The sequence below is a fragment of the Nannobrachium achirus genome, assembly GCF_963921795.1.
Source record: "Nannobrachium achirus genome assembly, chromosome: 12".
NCBI classification, from domain to species: Eukaryota; Metazoa; Chordata; class Actinopteri; order Myctophiformes; family Myctophidae; genus Nannobrachium; species Nannobrachium achirus.
The window spans coordinates 63,039,987-63,056,901 of NC_137832.1; the positions used below are offsets into that span (position 1 = coordinate 63,039,987).

The window sequence follows — 16,915 nt, forward strand, 5'->3', positions numbered from 1 at the left end:
CGGGCTCATCTTGACCTCACGTCGTGACATACCATCGCTTTCACCGTCGCGACATATAGCTTCCTGCCACTGGGGGATGTCTTATCAGAATGAGGATTAAGAAGAACAACGCTATGAGGAGATGTATTACCCAACGGCCTGGACGACCTCAGTGTGACTTAAACAGGGGCAACACAAGGGGGAGGGGAAAAGTGGGACTGAGTTACTAGGGCCCAAGGTGGAGAGGCCTTAATTATTTTATGCTTTAGCTATTGAAAAATAGCAGATATACAAGCTCACTAATCTGCTATTTTTGAAAAGTCGTGAACATTTATGCAAATCTTTGAATATATGTATTTTTTAAGCAAGCATCTGTAACTAAAATTTTGCTTCTGGGGGGTCCCTGGAACTAAATATTTTGAGATGGGAAACGTAGCTTTTTCAGAAAACCTTAGAAGGATTTGAAATATTCAAAGATAATAGCTGATCTACAAGCTCGCAGCGCGGCACTCGGTGCCGTGCTGTGAGCTTGTATATATAGCTTGTATATATAAAAGTATATTTTCAATAGTTAAACCACAAAATATTGCTTAAAGGACCTACACCATGAATTTTCACTTTTTCTATTTTAAAACCTTTTTTTGGGGTCCCACTGGCACCTTCTATCCTCACAAAGTCCTATTTCTGACCGTTGTGTCTTTCTCTGGTTTTGGGCAGACAGAGATGAAAAGCTTTCCACGGGTTCTCAGAACAGTGCTGTTCTGAGAGTTGACGAGAGTGACGTCACTCTCGGATTCCCGTTTTTTTTTCAGAGTCAAAAAAAAAAAAAAATTAAATCTTTTTTTTTTCAAAACTTTTTTTTTCAAAAAAATTTTTTTTTCAAAAAAATGCAATGCAGTCAAAAAAAAATTCAATTTTTTTTTTCAAAACTTCAAAAAAAATGTTTTTCAAAAAAAAAAAATCAAAAAAAATTTTTTCAAAAAAAAAAAATTCCAAAACATTTTTTATCAAAAAAAAATTTTTTTTTTTTAAAAACTTTTTTTTTCAAAAACTTTTTTTTTCAAAAAACATTTTTTTTCAAAAACTTTTTTTTTTTCAAAAACTTTTTTTTTTTCAAAAAACTTTTTCTTTTTCAAAAAACTTCTTTTTTTTCTGGAAAAACCCCACTAGATGCGCCCCTGAGCAAACAGAGGCCGTTTTGGTATTGCAGCTGGAGAGCCTCATTATAGTAGAGCTAGAACAAACAAAAAGAATGGTCAGAGTGTTTTTTGAGGGTTAAAACCTGTCTAAGACTCAATTTTGAGCATATATTTATACAAAAAATATAGTTTTAAAAGCATGGTGTAGGCCCTTTAATAATGCGTTCCCAGTCTAAATGGGTTAAACCCCTCCCCCTATGAAGAACATTCATGGGGGCCCCACAGTGAATCCTTGTACCCAGGGCCCCTGCCTGGTCTTAACTCATTACTTTGTCTGCGGTTGGGTTTTGTTCCCGCGTCGCAGGCAAGTGTCAGATACCCAGTTTGAACTGAGGAAGGTCCCTCCAGCCGCAAAATGAAATGTCACTTTGGATTCATCGTTAAATAAAGGATTTAGTGGGGGCATCACCTTTTTGTTCATGGACTCCTAATCTTTATTTTAGCCGCAGCTGCACAGCTTGTATTAAAACACTCTGCCGGCCTGTTTGAACTCCATACTTTTCCAGAAAGGTTGTTTTTTTTCTTTTCTTCCGGTGGTTACTCCATCATGCCTTTCATCTCTGCCTGCTGCCCCACGCATGCTTTTACCGAGCCGACCGCGACCCACCAACCAGCTTTTCCATTTCAGACGGCTCTGCCCACTCGTATTATTTTGTGTTTATGGCGTTGATAAACCCAACACTGTAGGATTCAGAGCCAAGTCAGCCAACGGACGTGTGTCTGCACAGGCATATCGACCCGCTGGGATGAAGAGACACCCATAGATGGATAGATAGTGACACAGAGACAGAATAGATGCCTAGGTTGATCCATAGATCATTCCTATAGATACTAGAGATAGATAGATAGATAGATAGATAGATGGATAGATGGATAGATAGATAGATAGATAGATAGACAGAGAGAGAGGGGGGACTTTGGACAGTTAAACACTAGTAAGACGCCTCAGGGCGACATGCTGCGCCAATTCTTGGCCATCTGTCCAGTGATGTATATCAGACCAGTTACCCATACAGTATATGGAGACCCCTGCATGATAGTCAACAATGTGATGTCAGAACATGCCCATATATGGGCATTACCAAATATGGGCATTCCCAGATATGCGCTTAATATTGAGGACATCTCCATATGTGGGCATTAAACGGACAAGGACGTAATTAATTTGCAAGCGTGATGACATCAGCGATCTCCATAATATGGGCATAAAAGGGACATCAAGCCAGACATCCCCTGACATCACAGTGATCAGAGCATGATGTCAGAGCTACAAACCCTGAACCACAGACAATCCCGTAGAACCCGTAGGTTTTTGCGCCATACACTCGCGCCACAGGCGTCAAATCTACCGGCTTCATCGGGAATCGTGTGCTCTGCATTTCTGTAGAGAAAAGTTGCATAGTTCAGAAGGGGAGGGAAATATTAATGTAAAATGAGTTTCCAATCTGGTTCAGCATTGACAAAAAAACACAGTGGTCTGCCTAGACAATTTTCACAGGTTAGTGGTTAAATGTCTGAATAAAAAAAAAACATAACGCTGATGATAGTTAATTAAGCTATCTATGAAATCAATTAAAATGTTTAATCTGCTAAACAATTCTGTATACAACGTAGTGTGGGTGACTCCCTGCTTCATCTCTCAGCTATAAGGTGTCCTCGGCCTATAAAAACGTAGCTCACGCAGCATTCAACAAACGCAGCGTTCACCTATTTCTTAATTTAAAACTTCTGCCACTGCTGCTCTCTTTGCCCTGCAGCTACTCTGCCGAAAGAGTTTTAAAACGGATGGAAACATCGGTCTTGGGTTTGTTTCACAGAGTTTCCTTTCCCGAGATACCCCAAATGACTTGCCCTTGGCTTAACAGCGTCTCTCTGTCTTCCTGACAGCACACTTGAAAAGGTAATCCAATTCACACTCTGCTGGACACCTAATGGGCGGACGGTGTGAAATACTGCCCACCGTGCCAGGCTGTCGGCGCCCATGCCAGGCCATGGCAGACCACCATGTCGGCAGTGGAATCAGAACACACTGAGCTTCTAAAGCCACTGAATGGATGGTTTGATGGAGAGGCTAGTCTGTGTACGATCATACACAAGGGTCCGGGATGTGCTGGCCATTGGGAAAAGCGGGACAACTCCCGAATGGCCGGTTCATTCCCGGCCTGTCCAGGCCAGCCATTAGGAAAAAATACAAAATAAAATGTCGGCCTTCGTTCCATTTTGGGGGCTAGGTGGCCAACAAAGTAAATCATCACTGTCGGACAGAAACCTTGTATCTCCAAGTTTCAAATGTATAAATGTTTTCGCATAGCAAAGCCCTGCTTCATCATACAAGGCCGTTGCACAAAAGTAGTGAAAACAGCAGATCTACAAGCACACAACGCGCGTTGTGTGCTTGTAGATCGGCTGTTTACACTAGTTTAAATCATTTTTAAAATGATGAATACAAAACAAACGGTTTTTCGACATACGACGACGAAATATCCATTTTTCATGTACAATAATTGGCCCACTGGCTTGTCACTTGTCATGATCTGAAATGGCACATCTTTGAGTAGCAGCAGCAGCGCTATAGAGAGAGATCTCTCTCTATAGCGCGCAATGAGGGCCTCTCCAACTCTTTTTCCCGGGCTGAATCAGGGGCCCAGCATGTCCCTGGGTCAAGTACAGGTAAAAGGCATCCCACTGTTCTTAATGGTTGATATTATAATACTCACGTCTGGTCCCTCTCCTCCCTCTCTGCAGTGAGCGAGGCAGCCGATCTACAAGCTCACGACGCCTCACAGTGCGAGGCGTTGTGAGCTTGTGGTTCGGCTATTTTCACAATATGAATTTATCTGTGGAACTGAGTCAAACTAAATGTACCACTGCAACACTCACTTCTCTCTAAATAAAACATTATTGCCTTCTATATTTTCTCTCATCACACTAATTTCCAACTGACTGAGTTTGACTTATACAGTAGCAATAATTATGACAGCGATATTTTCCCCATCATATCTCATGACAACCGGCTGTCCCTCCAGGAGGTACACTTCTAGCATCACAGACACCAACCAGCAAGTGGTCGGATCACAACTATTGGCTTACAGTTTACAGTTTAGGCATTTAGCAGACGCTTCTAATCCAAAGCGACTTACAAAAAAGCAGATAATACATCACTATAATAAACAAGATAACATGTCAGAATATCAACAACAATATAGCAAATGCATATGAATATCAATCTAAAAAACAATAAAAAATTAAATCAGTAAAGAAAAAAACGACAAAAAAACTAGCTTCATATATGGTCATTGAGTGTTTCATTAGTGCTAAGGGTTTAGGTGGAGTCTGAAAAGGTGAGTCTTCAGTCCACATGGCTTTTAGCGATGGTTCTGTCAGCATCCCTGTGTTGGCTGATCTAAGTGAACGGGTGGGGGTGTAGGGGTTGATCTGGTTTTGGAGGTATGGAGGAGCCATACCTTTGGCTGCTTTGAAGGTCAGCATCAGTGTTGTGGCTTGTGTCTCGTTGAATTACTGAGCTACTGTACCAGCTTTAGGAGAGGACAATTACTAGTGGGTACATAATTACCTTTAGCCTGAACAGAAATACAGTACCACTTGACAAGTCTGCACTTCTTCAGTTGCTCTGAATAAGAGTGTCTGCTTAAATTGTAAATTACTAATTGACAATAGAGCTTTCATTTTTAATCAATCAAGCTTGAAGTTTCAACTGCTGAACCTTTTTCCAAGTCTTTTCCGTTTAACTTTACGGACATCTCTTTTGGCAGTGGTGGATGAAGTACTTAAGCACAGCACACACTGAACGTGGACGGCTGCGCAGCGTCGCGGTATCGACGCACGTTAAGTGCCGCACGGTAACCCCAACTGGATGCGGCGTGCTGCCACACAGCACATCCATTTCCCCCGGTGGGGAGAACCATGGGAGAACATGTTCACCGCGCGGCAACGCTGGACAAATAGAACAGTGGCGTATCGGCGCGGCAGACGAGGCGGCAGACCCGTGGTTGCGCGCGTCTGACGTCGCCGGTGTGGGTTAGTTCATTGAAAATAACAGGGCCGTATTTTTTGACGCGCCGCTTCCGCGCCGCCTCCGCGTCCAGTGTGTGTTCCCCTTTACAGTACACTTTTTACTTGAGTGAGAGTCAATGCCAAAATGGAGAAATACTAGTCAAAGTCTGGTATTGAGAATTTGGCAGAAGAATTGACATCAAAATATACTTGCAGAATGTCCCGTTCCACAGGCTTCTAATTAATTAATATTAATAATTGTAGTGGAGTGGCCAAGATGGCGCCGTGGCATGGCGACACGTTGAGAGCTGCTCTTGCCTTGTTGCTGGTTTTTATGGTGTATGTCACTGTTTTTGCACGTAATGCGTCCTGTACGATGACCTACGATCGCCAGACGTTACTGGACTTGAGATTTGTTGCCTCGGACGTTTTCAGACCGGATTTGCCGGGAGAACTGTATAACAACAACAGCAGCACGGTTCCACCATGGCGAGGCCATAGGAGGAAGAGAGGGAAGCGAGGGGGTTCACTAGTGAAGCTACGTGGACGCCCTTCGCGACCACCCATCCCCAGCATACTGTTGGCAAACGTCCAAGCGATCGACAACAAGATGGACGACCTCCGAACCCGGCTACGCGTTGAAAGGGATATAAAGAACTGCTGTGTGCTCTGTTTCACGGAGACGTGGCTGAAGGCTGACGTTCCTGACAGGGCGGTACAGCTAGATGGCTTCTCCGTGTTCCGCACGGACCGTTCGATGGCAAACACGGGGAAGACGAAAGCGGGCGGTGTTCTGTTTTACATCAACGACTCTTGGTGCACTAATGTGGATATGGTCTCACACCACTGCTCGTCGGTGCTGGAGCACTTAACACTACGGTGCAGACCGTTTTACCTACCCAGAGAATTTCCTTGTGTGTTGCTGACGGCTGTATACATCCCACCAGAAGTGAATGCATCCGAAGCTATGGACGAGCTAAGCGATGTCATTTGTAAGCAGGAAAATAAGCACCCGGAAGCCATTTCAATCGTGGCGGGGGACTTTAACCACTGCAACTTGAAATCGGTGTTGCCGCACTTCTACCAGCACGTTAAGTGCCCAACAAGGAAGGTAAGGACGCTGGATCACTGTTATTCCACCATCAAGGATGCCTACAAAGCGGTCCAACGGCCCCACTTTGGGAGATCTGACCACCATGCGGTGCTACTACTACCTGCCTACAAGCAGAGAATGAAGAGCGAACAACCCAGGGTGAGGTCTGTACAGTGCTGGTCCACAGATAATGTATCTAAACTCCAGGGCTGCTTTGAATTGACAGAATGGTCCATCTTCAAAGACTCAGCCACAAGTTTGGATAACTATGCTGACACTGTCACCAGCTATGTTAAATTCTGTGTGGATAATTGCATCCCAGCGCGAACCGTTCGCTCCTATCCCAACGAGAAGCCGTGGATGAACCAGGATACTCGTCTGAAGTTGAGGGAGCGCCGAGCCGCTTTTCAATCTGGGGACGAGGAACGGTACAAAAAATCCAGATACGACCTGAGGAGGGCGATCAGAGACGCTAAGAGACAATATAGGGACAAACTGGAGAACAACTATAGTGGCTGTGACGCACGGCGTATGTGGAGAGGGCTGCAGGCGATTACGGATTACAAACCGAAGCCGGCTGTTATTGACACCTCGGACTCTCTACCGGACGAATTGAATAACTTTTTCGCCCGCTTTGAATCTCACAACACGGACCCAGTTACACCGGTGCGGGGTACACCCGGTGCGGTGGAGCTGCAGGTGACACAACGAGATGTGAGTAAAACTTTTAAAAGCGTTGGGACTCATAAGGCGGCCGGTCCTGATGGGATTGCCTCACGTGTCCTTAAGTTGTGTTTTGACCAGCTTTCGGGAGTCTTTACTGACATTTTCAATATGTCCCTGTCATTGTGTGTGGTACCGTTGTGTTTCAAGGAAACCATAATTGTACCCATAGCAAAGAAAAAACCTGTCACCTGTCTTAATGATTATCGCCCTGTGGCTTTGACCTCTGTTCTTATGAAGTGTCTGGAAAAAATGGTTATATCACATATAACGCACATTATCCCTGCCAATACTGATCCATTACAGTTTGCATACTGTGCTAATAGATCAGTCGATGATGCTATTTCTCTCGCACTACACATTGCCTTGAAACATCTGGAGAATAAGAACTCTTATGTCAGACTACTCTTCATAGATTATAGCTCTGCTTTTAACACGATTGTACCATCTAAGCTTGTGTTGAAACTCAGGGGTCTTGGTCTGGGCAGTAGTATCTGCAACTGGCTGTTTGACTTTTTGACAGGCAGGCCACAATCTGTACGAATAGGGAACAAGCATTCATCTAAGATATTGACCAGGACTGGAGCGCCCCAGGGCTGTTGCCTCAGTCCCTTGTTGTATAGTCTGTTCACCTATGACTGTGTTGCCAGGTGTGGAAATAATTCTATTCTCAAATTTGCAGATGACACCACGGTTATAGGACTAATATCCAACGATGATGAGAGGGCCTATAGGAGGGAAATTGAAGAGCTAACCCTATGGTGCCAGAATAACAATCTCTCTCTAAATGTTAGTAAAACAAAAGAGATCATCGTTGACTTTAGGAAATCTGAAGTCAATCACAGTCCCGTAACCATAAATGGTTCACCTGTAGACATAGTGGACAGTTTCAAATTCCTGGGTGTTCACATAACAAACTCACTCACATGGTCTCAAAACAGCGAAGGTATCCTTAAGAAAGCGCAGCAGCGATTGTACTTTCTGCGGCGCCTCAGGAGATTTGGCCTAAGCACCAAGGCTCTTGTTAATTTCTATCGCTGTACCATAGAAAGTGTATTGACAGGATGCATAACAGTGTGGTTTGGTAACGTGACTGCTCAAGACAGTAAACAGTTACAGAGAATTGTGAAGAGAGCTGCCAAAATCATTGGCACAGAATTACCACAGCTACACACAATCTATAACACACGCTGTAAGAAAAAGACGGAGAACATCTTAAAGGACAGCTGTCATCCCGCCCATTCCCTGTTCTATCTCCTCCCTTCAAAAAAACGTTACCAGAGCATCAAATCTCACACCACCCGTTTCAGTAATAGTTTTTATGCTCAAGCAATCAGGTTGCTTAACGAAGAGATGGAAGCGAGACGTAGGTAGTCATGTGCAATAGACGCAGTTTTTAAACTGTACACTGTCACACTGTATGGTTGTTTTGTTGTTTTTTTGGGTTGTCCTGGGTGACCTGTTGTTGTCATGTTGTTTTGTGTGCAATAAGGCTGAGAGTGCTCTTGGCACAAGCATTTCATTGTTTGTCTGTACTTGTATGGATACGCATTTGACTAATAAACCGAACCTGAACCTGAACCTGAGTAAAAAAAAAAGTACAATATTTGACGATATGGTTGAGTAGAAGTAAAAGTTTTCTGCTGACAAGCATATTTTAGCTTATTGCTTAATTTTATTTAAAACATATATTTTCAGATAGTTAACAATGCTTGAAATAAATCTAGTCTCTGAGACACAATTCTAGGGACTGCAGTCTGCCTCCAAAACTGCTTCTATCAGCTTTAAGTATAGTACTTTACTTTCAACCAATACCTTTTAGAAGGTTAAATAATCAATTCCTGGTCAAGACAAGCAGATGACCTATTAAGGATTCAGAACACTACCAGACCGTCGCGCTCATTCAATAATAGTGTTGACAGAGGCTACAGAGGATATTCTGCAAATTCAATCGTAGCCTTAATGCAGCCATTTGAATGCTAGTGCTGGTCTGGAAGCCAGTAAGTAGTACTGTAGGTGCTGCAGTGTGCATGTCGGCTCCCAGGGTCCCAGTCCAATCACTGCAAATATGGAAGAGAGTCTTCATTCATATATTCACGTTATTCCTGGCCCCGCCCCCGGCTTCCTGTTCATATCCTGAAAGAGGCGGAGGCTGAAAAAGCTGGCCTGAAAAACATCATTTGGTTTCCTGTTGTCCTTGCATTAAAGTGTCAGTAGTTGGCGTTCTAGGCTCTAGGCTCTGAATGTACCTGGGTTGCCATGTCTGCTTATAATAAGCAATTTGTCTCTAAAAAAAATAGTTGCTTATTTGGCTTACTTTCTAATCTTTTTTAAACCAGTGGTTCCCAAATCTTTTCATATCAAGGACCCCAGATAACATATTTGTCCACAGTCGCAGACCCCCATCTGAAAATATGTGGTGCCAGGGACCTCCACACAGATTTATGTTGTTAAAATGTTTCAAAAATATTTAAAAAAAATGTTTTCCCTCAATATTTTTTAAATAGCAAATATACAAGCTCACAATGTGTCGCAATGTGACACATTGTGAGTTTGCTGATCTGCTATTTTCAAATGTGAATGTAAAGTAGTGTAGCCTACTGTAGTTGCTTCTGTTGGGCTTATTTCTTTGGCAAAATCTGGCAACAAACAATTCCATGTCACTTCCTTACTTGGGAGGAAGTGAAAAGATGTTTATGAAGCAGCACACAAATAAAAATGCTCCAGCGCCCTCTGTAAAAGGAAAATGGCAGCCTCCATAGAATGGCCAGGAATATGGTGAATACTCAACTTTCACAACTCTGCCCTCTGGCAAAAAGGTTCCGCAGCATCCGGTCCAGAACAGCCAGATTTTGCAAGAGTTTCTTTCCCCAAGCCATCAGGCTTGTGAACTCTAAAAGATTGAAATAGTCCCCTACAAGTGCAATATCCCCCTACCCTTTCTCATACAGTATATGCTGCTCAGGAGTCCTTGCTGTGCAATATTTTTGTCTCATTATTTTTGCCCTGTACACTATAGTACTTGTCTGACTTTATTATTCAAGAATGACCAAAAGTTTGGCGAAAAGTTGTATAGTTTAATTGATACCAGTAAGACGCTCTAAGGGCAAGAAGCGACGTCGCCCCATAGTTAGCCTCTGAAGATTGTTACTCCATATTTGGACCTAGGACGATCTACAGCTCCATATACAGTATGGTGCCGGCGAGGACATCTAGTGCTGACATCAGTCTGTTGGCCTGCTCTGATGTCACAAACAGCCAAGCACTATATAGAGGGTGACAAATTAATGAGGGATTTTGAGTGACAAACAAATTAATGAAGGATTTTGAGCTCCATATATGGATATATGCATGGTGCAACACACAACTCGTTAAAAATTTAACTGACATCTGACAAAATTTAACTGAGACAACTGACATCATATACTGTATGTCTGACATCATAGACCACATGAGACTGACACAATAGGTCCATATATGGGCATTCCAAGATATGGGCTTAATATTGGTGACATCATGGATCTCTATATACTGTATGGGAGGTAGTGTTTCTAGTCGGAGGGTTTACGCCAACGGACGCTGTCGTGCAGCAACAACATGACAACAGAGAAGGAAAACAGCAGCAGTTTGAATGTCAGCGTTGTCAAACAAACACAGGAGGAGGACAAAGTCTACCTGCTGAAAGGAGCTGCCTTGCTGGCCACAGTGGCCACGGCTGGGATGATGGCCGGGTTTGGATCCACGTTGGCCTCGGCAAAGAAGAAGAGCCCCAACTGGTTTAACAAGGGGGTCACGGCCACTGCTGTGGTCCCAGAGAGCGGAGCGTCTCTGGCTCTGAGGGCGCTGGCCTGGGGGTCCCTGTACTCCTGGTGTGGAGTTGGTCTGCTCAGCTTTACGGTGTGGAAGGCCCTGGGCGTCCATAGTCTGTCGGAGTTCAGACACAAGATGCGGACCGTCTTCCCGGCCATCCTCAAGAACCCGGACAGTCCTACCGACTCCCAGACGGAATGGGAGTCACTTTTCAAGGCCAAATGAGGAAGAAAGGGGCAGGGTTAATCTGTTCTACTGCTGGCTGTGGATTGGATGGCCTTAATGAGACAAGCATTGTGAATAAAATAGACAATTTGCATTAAAGCCAGGTTGTTTTACAACCAATCTTCTACTGTCGTTGGTCACTGGGAGCTGAACAGTACAACCCCTGTTCTGTTGATCACTGGGAATGATCAGTACAACCACATTCTTTTACTGCTGACCACTGGGAGCTGACCAGTACAGCCACAGTATTCTACTGCTGACCACTGGGAGCTGACCAGTACAGCCACAGTATTCTACTGCTGACCACTGGGAGCTGACCAGTACAGCCACAGTATTCTACTGCTGACCACTGGGAGCTGACCAGTACAGCCACAGTATTCTACTGCTGACCACTGGGAGCTGACCAGTACAACCACAGTATTCTACTTGTTGGCCACCGAATGGCTCCATCAGTCCATAACATGTCTTACTCAAGGGTTGAATACACTACAGTGATTCAGACCAGCAATATTCTTGCAGTCTGATCACATCTGCTTCCCAGCACTGTAAAGTCTCTCGAGGTCATATGAGACAAGGGGAGTTAGTTATGCTTTATTTATGCTGCTAACAGAGTGGCTCCCGGTTGCTGCCCGCACAGAATACAAAACACTGATGCTGGCCTTCAAAGCAGCTAAAGGTATGGCACCTCCATACCTCCAAAGCTTAATCGATCCCTATTACCCCACCCGTTCACTCAGATCAGCTAACACAGGGATGCTGACAGAACCCTCGCTAAAACCCCCAGGACAACGATCCACTCGTCCAAGGCTCTTCGCACTCCTTGCCCCCAAACTGTGGAATACATTCCCTGTTGCACTTAGAACGGCAGACTACAGTATGAACCTATTTTCTTAGTTACTTGCCCTGCCGTTACTGTACTTGCACAATGTACAGTCGTACGAAACAATTGTTTTTAGTAGAACCGCCGATCCAACCAAAATGCCCATAAAAGGGACAAGGACTGACAGATACAGAGATCTCCATATATGGGCAAATACAATGTACGTCACACTGCATCTTTCTAGTTATGAACTGACTTGTGATTATTATCTATTAGCGGTGTTTGTATTATTGTAGTATTTTAGCATTCTTCTAACTAGGAGTAGTTTTTATATAGCAAGCCAGTGGAACATTTCACGTATTGTTGAATGACAATAAAGCTATCCATTCTTGCTGAAGAAATGCACGGAACGAGTAGAATAAACTGTACTATTGTGTACTGTGCCGAGCCATTTTCTTACCGAAAGCTGAAGCCGAGAAATAGCAGATCTAAAAGCTGTCACGCTGCGAAAATTGTGAAAATCACAAAAGCTGTGAACCCAGGTGTACAGATTTACTGCTGCTCGTAAACACTGTTCTACGTTGAACTCTCTGACCTCTCTCCTTCTCTCCTCTGTCCTTCTCTCCTCTGTCCTTCTCTCCTCTGTCCTTCTCTCCTCTGTCCTTCTCTCCTCTGTCCTTCTCTCCTCATCTGGGTTTGCCTTTACTTTTTCATCATCAGCGCTATAAAAACGTTCAAATAGACTTTACAGTTGTGCCATTCTCTCTGGCACCCACACACACACACAGTCCGCACACACATGTACACACGCACACACGCACGCACACGCACACACACCAGCTAACACCTAGTTCAGCATCTTGCGAGCCAATAAAGTAACCCAGGGCTCTAGACAGTAATGACAGAGACAAAGTGATGACCTTGATTAAGAGCCTGCGGCGGCATACGGGATGTCTCCTTCTGTCTGTCTCTCTGACGGCTGACTCCTAGTTCGCCGAACGGCGGTGCCACGCGTTGAAAACAGCTCACGACGAGGGGTGCTCGGGTGGCGCTGAGGTAAAGTGCCCGCCCAAACGCGGAGGTTGTGGATTCGAATCCGCCCTGGTGCATCCGGCTTTGTCGAGTGTCTACGTACAACGCCACGGTGCGACGGAGCATGAGTCAGACTCGAGAGACGGGAGGAGATTGAGGGATTAGAGACATGATTCTGGGACAGATGAGATGAGTGACCACCAGAGGGTTAGACTCTCTGCTCCACTCTGAGAAGGTCAAGTTCACTGAGGCTTTGGAGAAAAGGCCATTCAATTGGCAGGGTGTACCGCTGGGTATAGAGTTCTGAAGGCCTTCCGCCTCGCATCAAAGCCACGTGCCCAGAGACAGTTTCCCCATCCAATTGTCCTCATCAAAAGGCTGGCCGTCTACAGGGGGTCTCTCTCTGTGTGTGTGTGTGTGTGTGTGTGTGTGTGTGTGTGTGTGTGTGTGTGTGTGTGTGTGTGTGTGTGTGTGTGTGCGTGCGTGCGTGCGTGCGTGCGTGCGTGCGTGTGTCTGTCTATCTCTCTTTGCCAAATAAATTGCCTGATCTACAGGCTCACAACTCATCACAACCTGAAGTGTTGTGAGCTTGTAAGATTGGCAATTTTTCGAGTTATGTCCCGACAGAGACTCCTAACTCATCGTATCCCCCCTCGTCAACATGTGCCGTCGAGGGAACCCCCTTCCAGTCAAACGTTTGACTTCCAGAGAAGTCACTCATTTGCCGTCTTGGCGTCTTGGGAGGAAAATACGTTGCTAAAAAGCAGAGAATAAGGTAACATGATGGACTGAACAAAAATGACAAAATTAACTAGACGAGATGAGAGGCAGCAACCCAAAAACAAGCACAGTCTTCTTCATTTCAAATCTGCCCACAGTCATTTTGATATACATAATTAAAAACTCTCTCTGTCTAGTTGGTGAATTAATTACCTGATAAGTCACGACCATGTAATTACATTTCGACTGAAGAGGGCCTGATTGCACCTACTAAAAATACGAGCTACCCCTGAGGTCCTGAGCTGTAGCTTCTCATACCCTCTTGCATGTGCACTGCAATGCACTGCAACATTGACAATGGGAATGTGCCCTTCTTACAATACCATACTTTTGAGGTCTTGCAAGATCCTGAGCACGAAGAGATAATAATTTGTTCACAACGCATTGAAAGTATGGCCCCTTGAGATGTGTAGCATCTCATTTATGAGGGCTGAGGGGGTCCTATAGAACGCAATACAAAATAACACTAAATAAAGTACAAACAAATAACTATTTGTACAAGTTACTTATAACAATGTCGTATAAGTAACTCACAAATAGATTGAGACCTTAGGGAAAGACAAAGAAACCTTGGAGATAACAAAGTACATACAACATTCAGTGGCATCACTGACAGCAAGAGGAACTATAAAGCATCAGCTGAGTTTAAATAGACCGCCAATATGACAATTGACATGTCACATACAGTACATCTCCCATACTGTAGAACTGCACATACGTGTAAAACCTCTCAAGTGTATCTGCCTGAACTAGTTCGCAGGCTAGGCATCATTTACTATGAACATGATACACTCTCAGAAATTAACCAAAGTAATGTTCAACAAACATGAGACTCGCAGGTTATCATTCCAAGATGAGCAAGATGAAAATGAGAGGACTACAAATTGAGTGAGAACAAAGAATGGATATCTTACAGTAGGTTTATGAAATTGCCACAATATTATTTAATGAATCCAAGCACCGACTGATTATCTTCAGACTCTGACCTTAGAAAATTACATTACAAACCAACATAAAAAAAAATAGAAACAGAGATACTGAATGTGTTCATGGAATGTTCTCATAATGAACTGCATATTGTCTATGCTGGGTAGAAACCTCATTATGTCTAAAACTGGTACATTTCAGGATTCAATACTCAAAAACTGCAGAAGTAGCAGATCTACAAACTCAAAGCGCATGGGTTCGTGCAATTTCTTTACCTTGCCGATCTGCTACTATACGCTGTAGTATGATCAAGTAGGGGCGTTCATTTATATTTAAAAAAACACAGTAAGTTAAAATATGGAGATAAGAGGTTTGTGCCTGACAACAATGATATGATTTGTACTGTAATTATGAAGCGTATGCTGTGGGTGTGTGTTTCAACATACTGTACATCCATCCGTATGCATGGGGAAAAGCTGCATTAAATGCAGGTTATAAGAGCTGTAATATGCTCTCTGGATAATAGATCAGCTTAAACATTACTGAGGGCATCTGCTCTGCTCCAGTAATCATTAATGAAATGGAGCTCCACCCGTTTCTAGCTTCTATATTTTAAAATCTTAACAGTGTTTTGCAGTACTACTGTATAGAGCAGGGGTTCTCAAACTTTTTTGTCTCAGGGCACCCGTAAATATTTTTTTAATCCGAGGCACTCCTACATTATAATTTTCACTCCCAGCACCTTATATTTATAGCATATCGTCGTTGTCGGGTGGAAACCTTGTATGTCCAAAACCGTTAGTTTTGTATTTACTGTATCATCTATAATGTATTAAACTAGTGAAAACAGCCGATCTTGTAGATCAGCTGTTTTCACTAGTTTTGTGCGACAGTCTTGTATGATGAAGCAGGGCTTTGCTTTACCAAAAGACGTACACATTTGAAACTTGGAGATACAAGGTTTCTGCCCGACAGTGACGATATTTTAGTGATTATGTTGCGAGGAAAACATTGAGATAATAGCCATTTTGATTAGAACTGACTGAAAATAACTTTGTACTTCAAGTTTAAAATGATACTAAATATTTTTTCAATTGTCCAAATAAATTCCAAATGTTATCAAATTATGTCGCGGCACCCCTGGACTGCCGTCACGGCACCCCAGGGTGCCCCGTCACCCACTTTGAAAACCCCAGCTATAGAGTACATACTTTGGAATATGAAAAGTATTATTCTGCTCTGGTTATAAAAAATGATGTTATTCCTATATAATTATAGTGTGTGTCAGAGTCTTATGGGAAGCGGGATTGGTAAGAGAGCGGTGTGGAATATGCAGATCTGGTCTCCACCACTTCAATTTCCAGTGAAATGTAGCGTAGCAACGTTGAAATGTGATCTTCAACGCTTCACTACACAAAATGCATTGTCTTGAGACCAACGTTTTTGCAAATGCAAAGCAGTAAAAGCATGTGACTATAGTCAGGGTAGCACCATTGTTCTAAAAAGTGCAGGTGCACTCAAACTATACCTCATCAATTTTTGCTGATTATACAGGGTACTGTGTATCGTCTGGCTTAAAAAACAAAACAAATACACATTCTGTCTTAATAGAGGAGTCTTCAACGTTTTCAGGCCAAGGACCCCCTTAGTTGAGAGAGAGATGAAGCAGGGGACCCCCACTATTTTGGATTCATGTCAATTTGTGTTTTAAAATATTTAACCACTTGAACCATCAATACTTAATAAACTTAACCTTTCACTCTGTACTTAGTCTGCTCTTTTCCCCCTCTACACCAAAGCTCTTAGAAAATAGCCAATCTACATTTAATCCAATCTACATTTAATCCTACAGGCTGAGGGGCGCCTCATACGTCCTCCCAGTGGGGGATCCTCACTGGCAGGTGAGTCAGTAGGATACCACAGCAGTGACACATTAACTCATCCTCTGCCAAAAAAATACCCCTTTGTACCCCTTCCCTGCCATGCCCGAGGAACCCGAAGATTTAATAAGCTTTAAAGGTGATACACCATGAAAATTCACTTTTCCTATTTGTGTTAGAATTTTTTTTTTTTTCAAAAAAAAAAAAAAATGTTTCAAAAAGATTTTGGGGGGAGTGGCGCAGTTCAGGCCAAAGGTGGTACTGCAGCTGAAATGCTCTGAGAGCCATTCAAAAATGAGAGAGGCTCTCTATTCAGGTGTGGTAATTTAGCGTCAAACCTTTTGAAAAACGTTTTTGGGACATAAACAATATGACATAAATACTTTTTAAATGCATGGTGTATCACCTTTAATTTAAAAAAAAAATGTTATCG

At 43.3% G+C, this 16,915-nt stretch overlaps 1 protein-coding gene and 1 pseudogene across 2 annotated transcripts in view; one reads left to right on the plus strand and one right to left on the minus strand.

Moving 5' to 3' along the window:
- LOC308295779 (multiple C2 and transmembrane domain-containing protein 1-like) overlaps nucleotides 1–16,915 on the minus strand; it is a 237,581-nt pseudogene that overhangs the window by 74,330 nt on the left and 146,336 nt on the right. The gene's annotated exons all lie outside the window — the stretch shown is intronic.
- Nucleotides 10,606–11,043, plus strand: LOC308294955 (transmembrane protein 242-like; the record flags this gene model as incomplete). The annotated part of the gene is made up of 1 exon (XM_080737891.1): nucleotides 10,606–11,043. The coding sequence occupies one exon, from the start codon at nucleotides 10,606–10,608 to the stop codon at nucleotides 11,041–11,043; it is 438 nt and encodes a 145-aa protein (XP_080594017.1).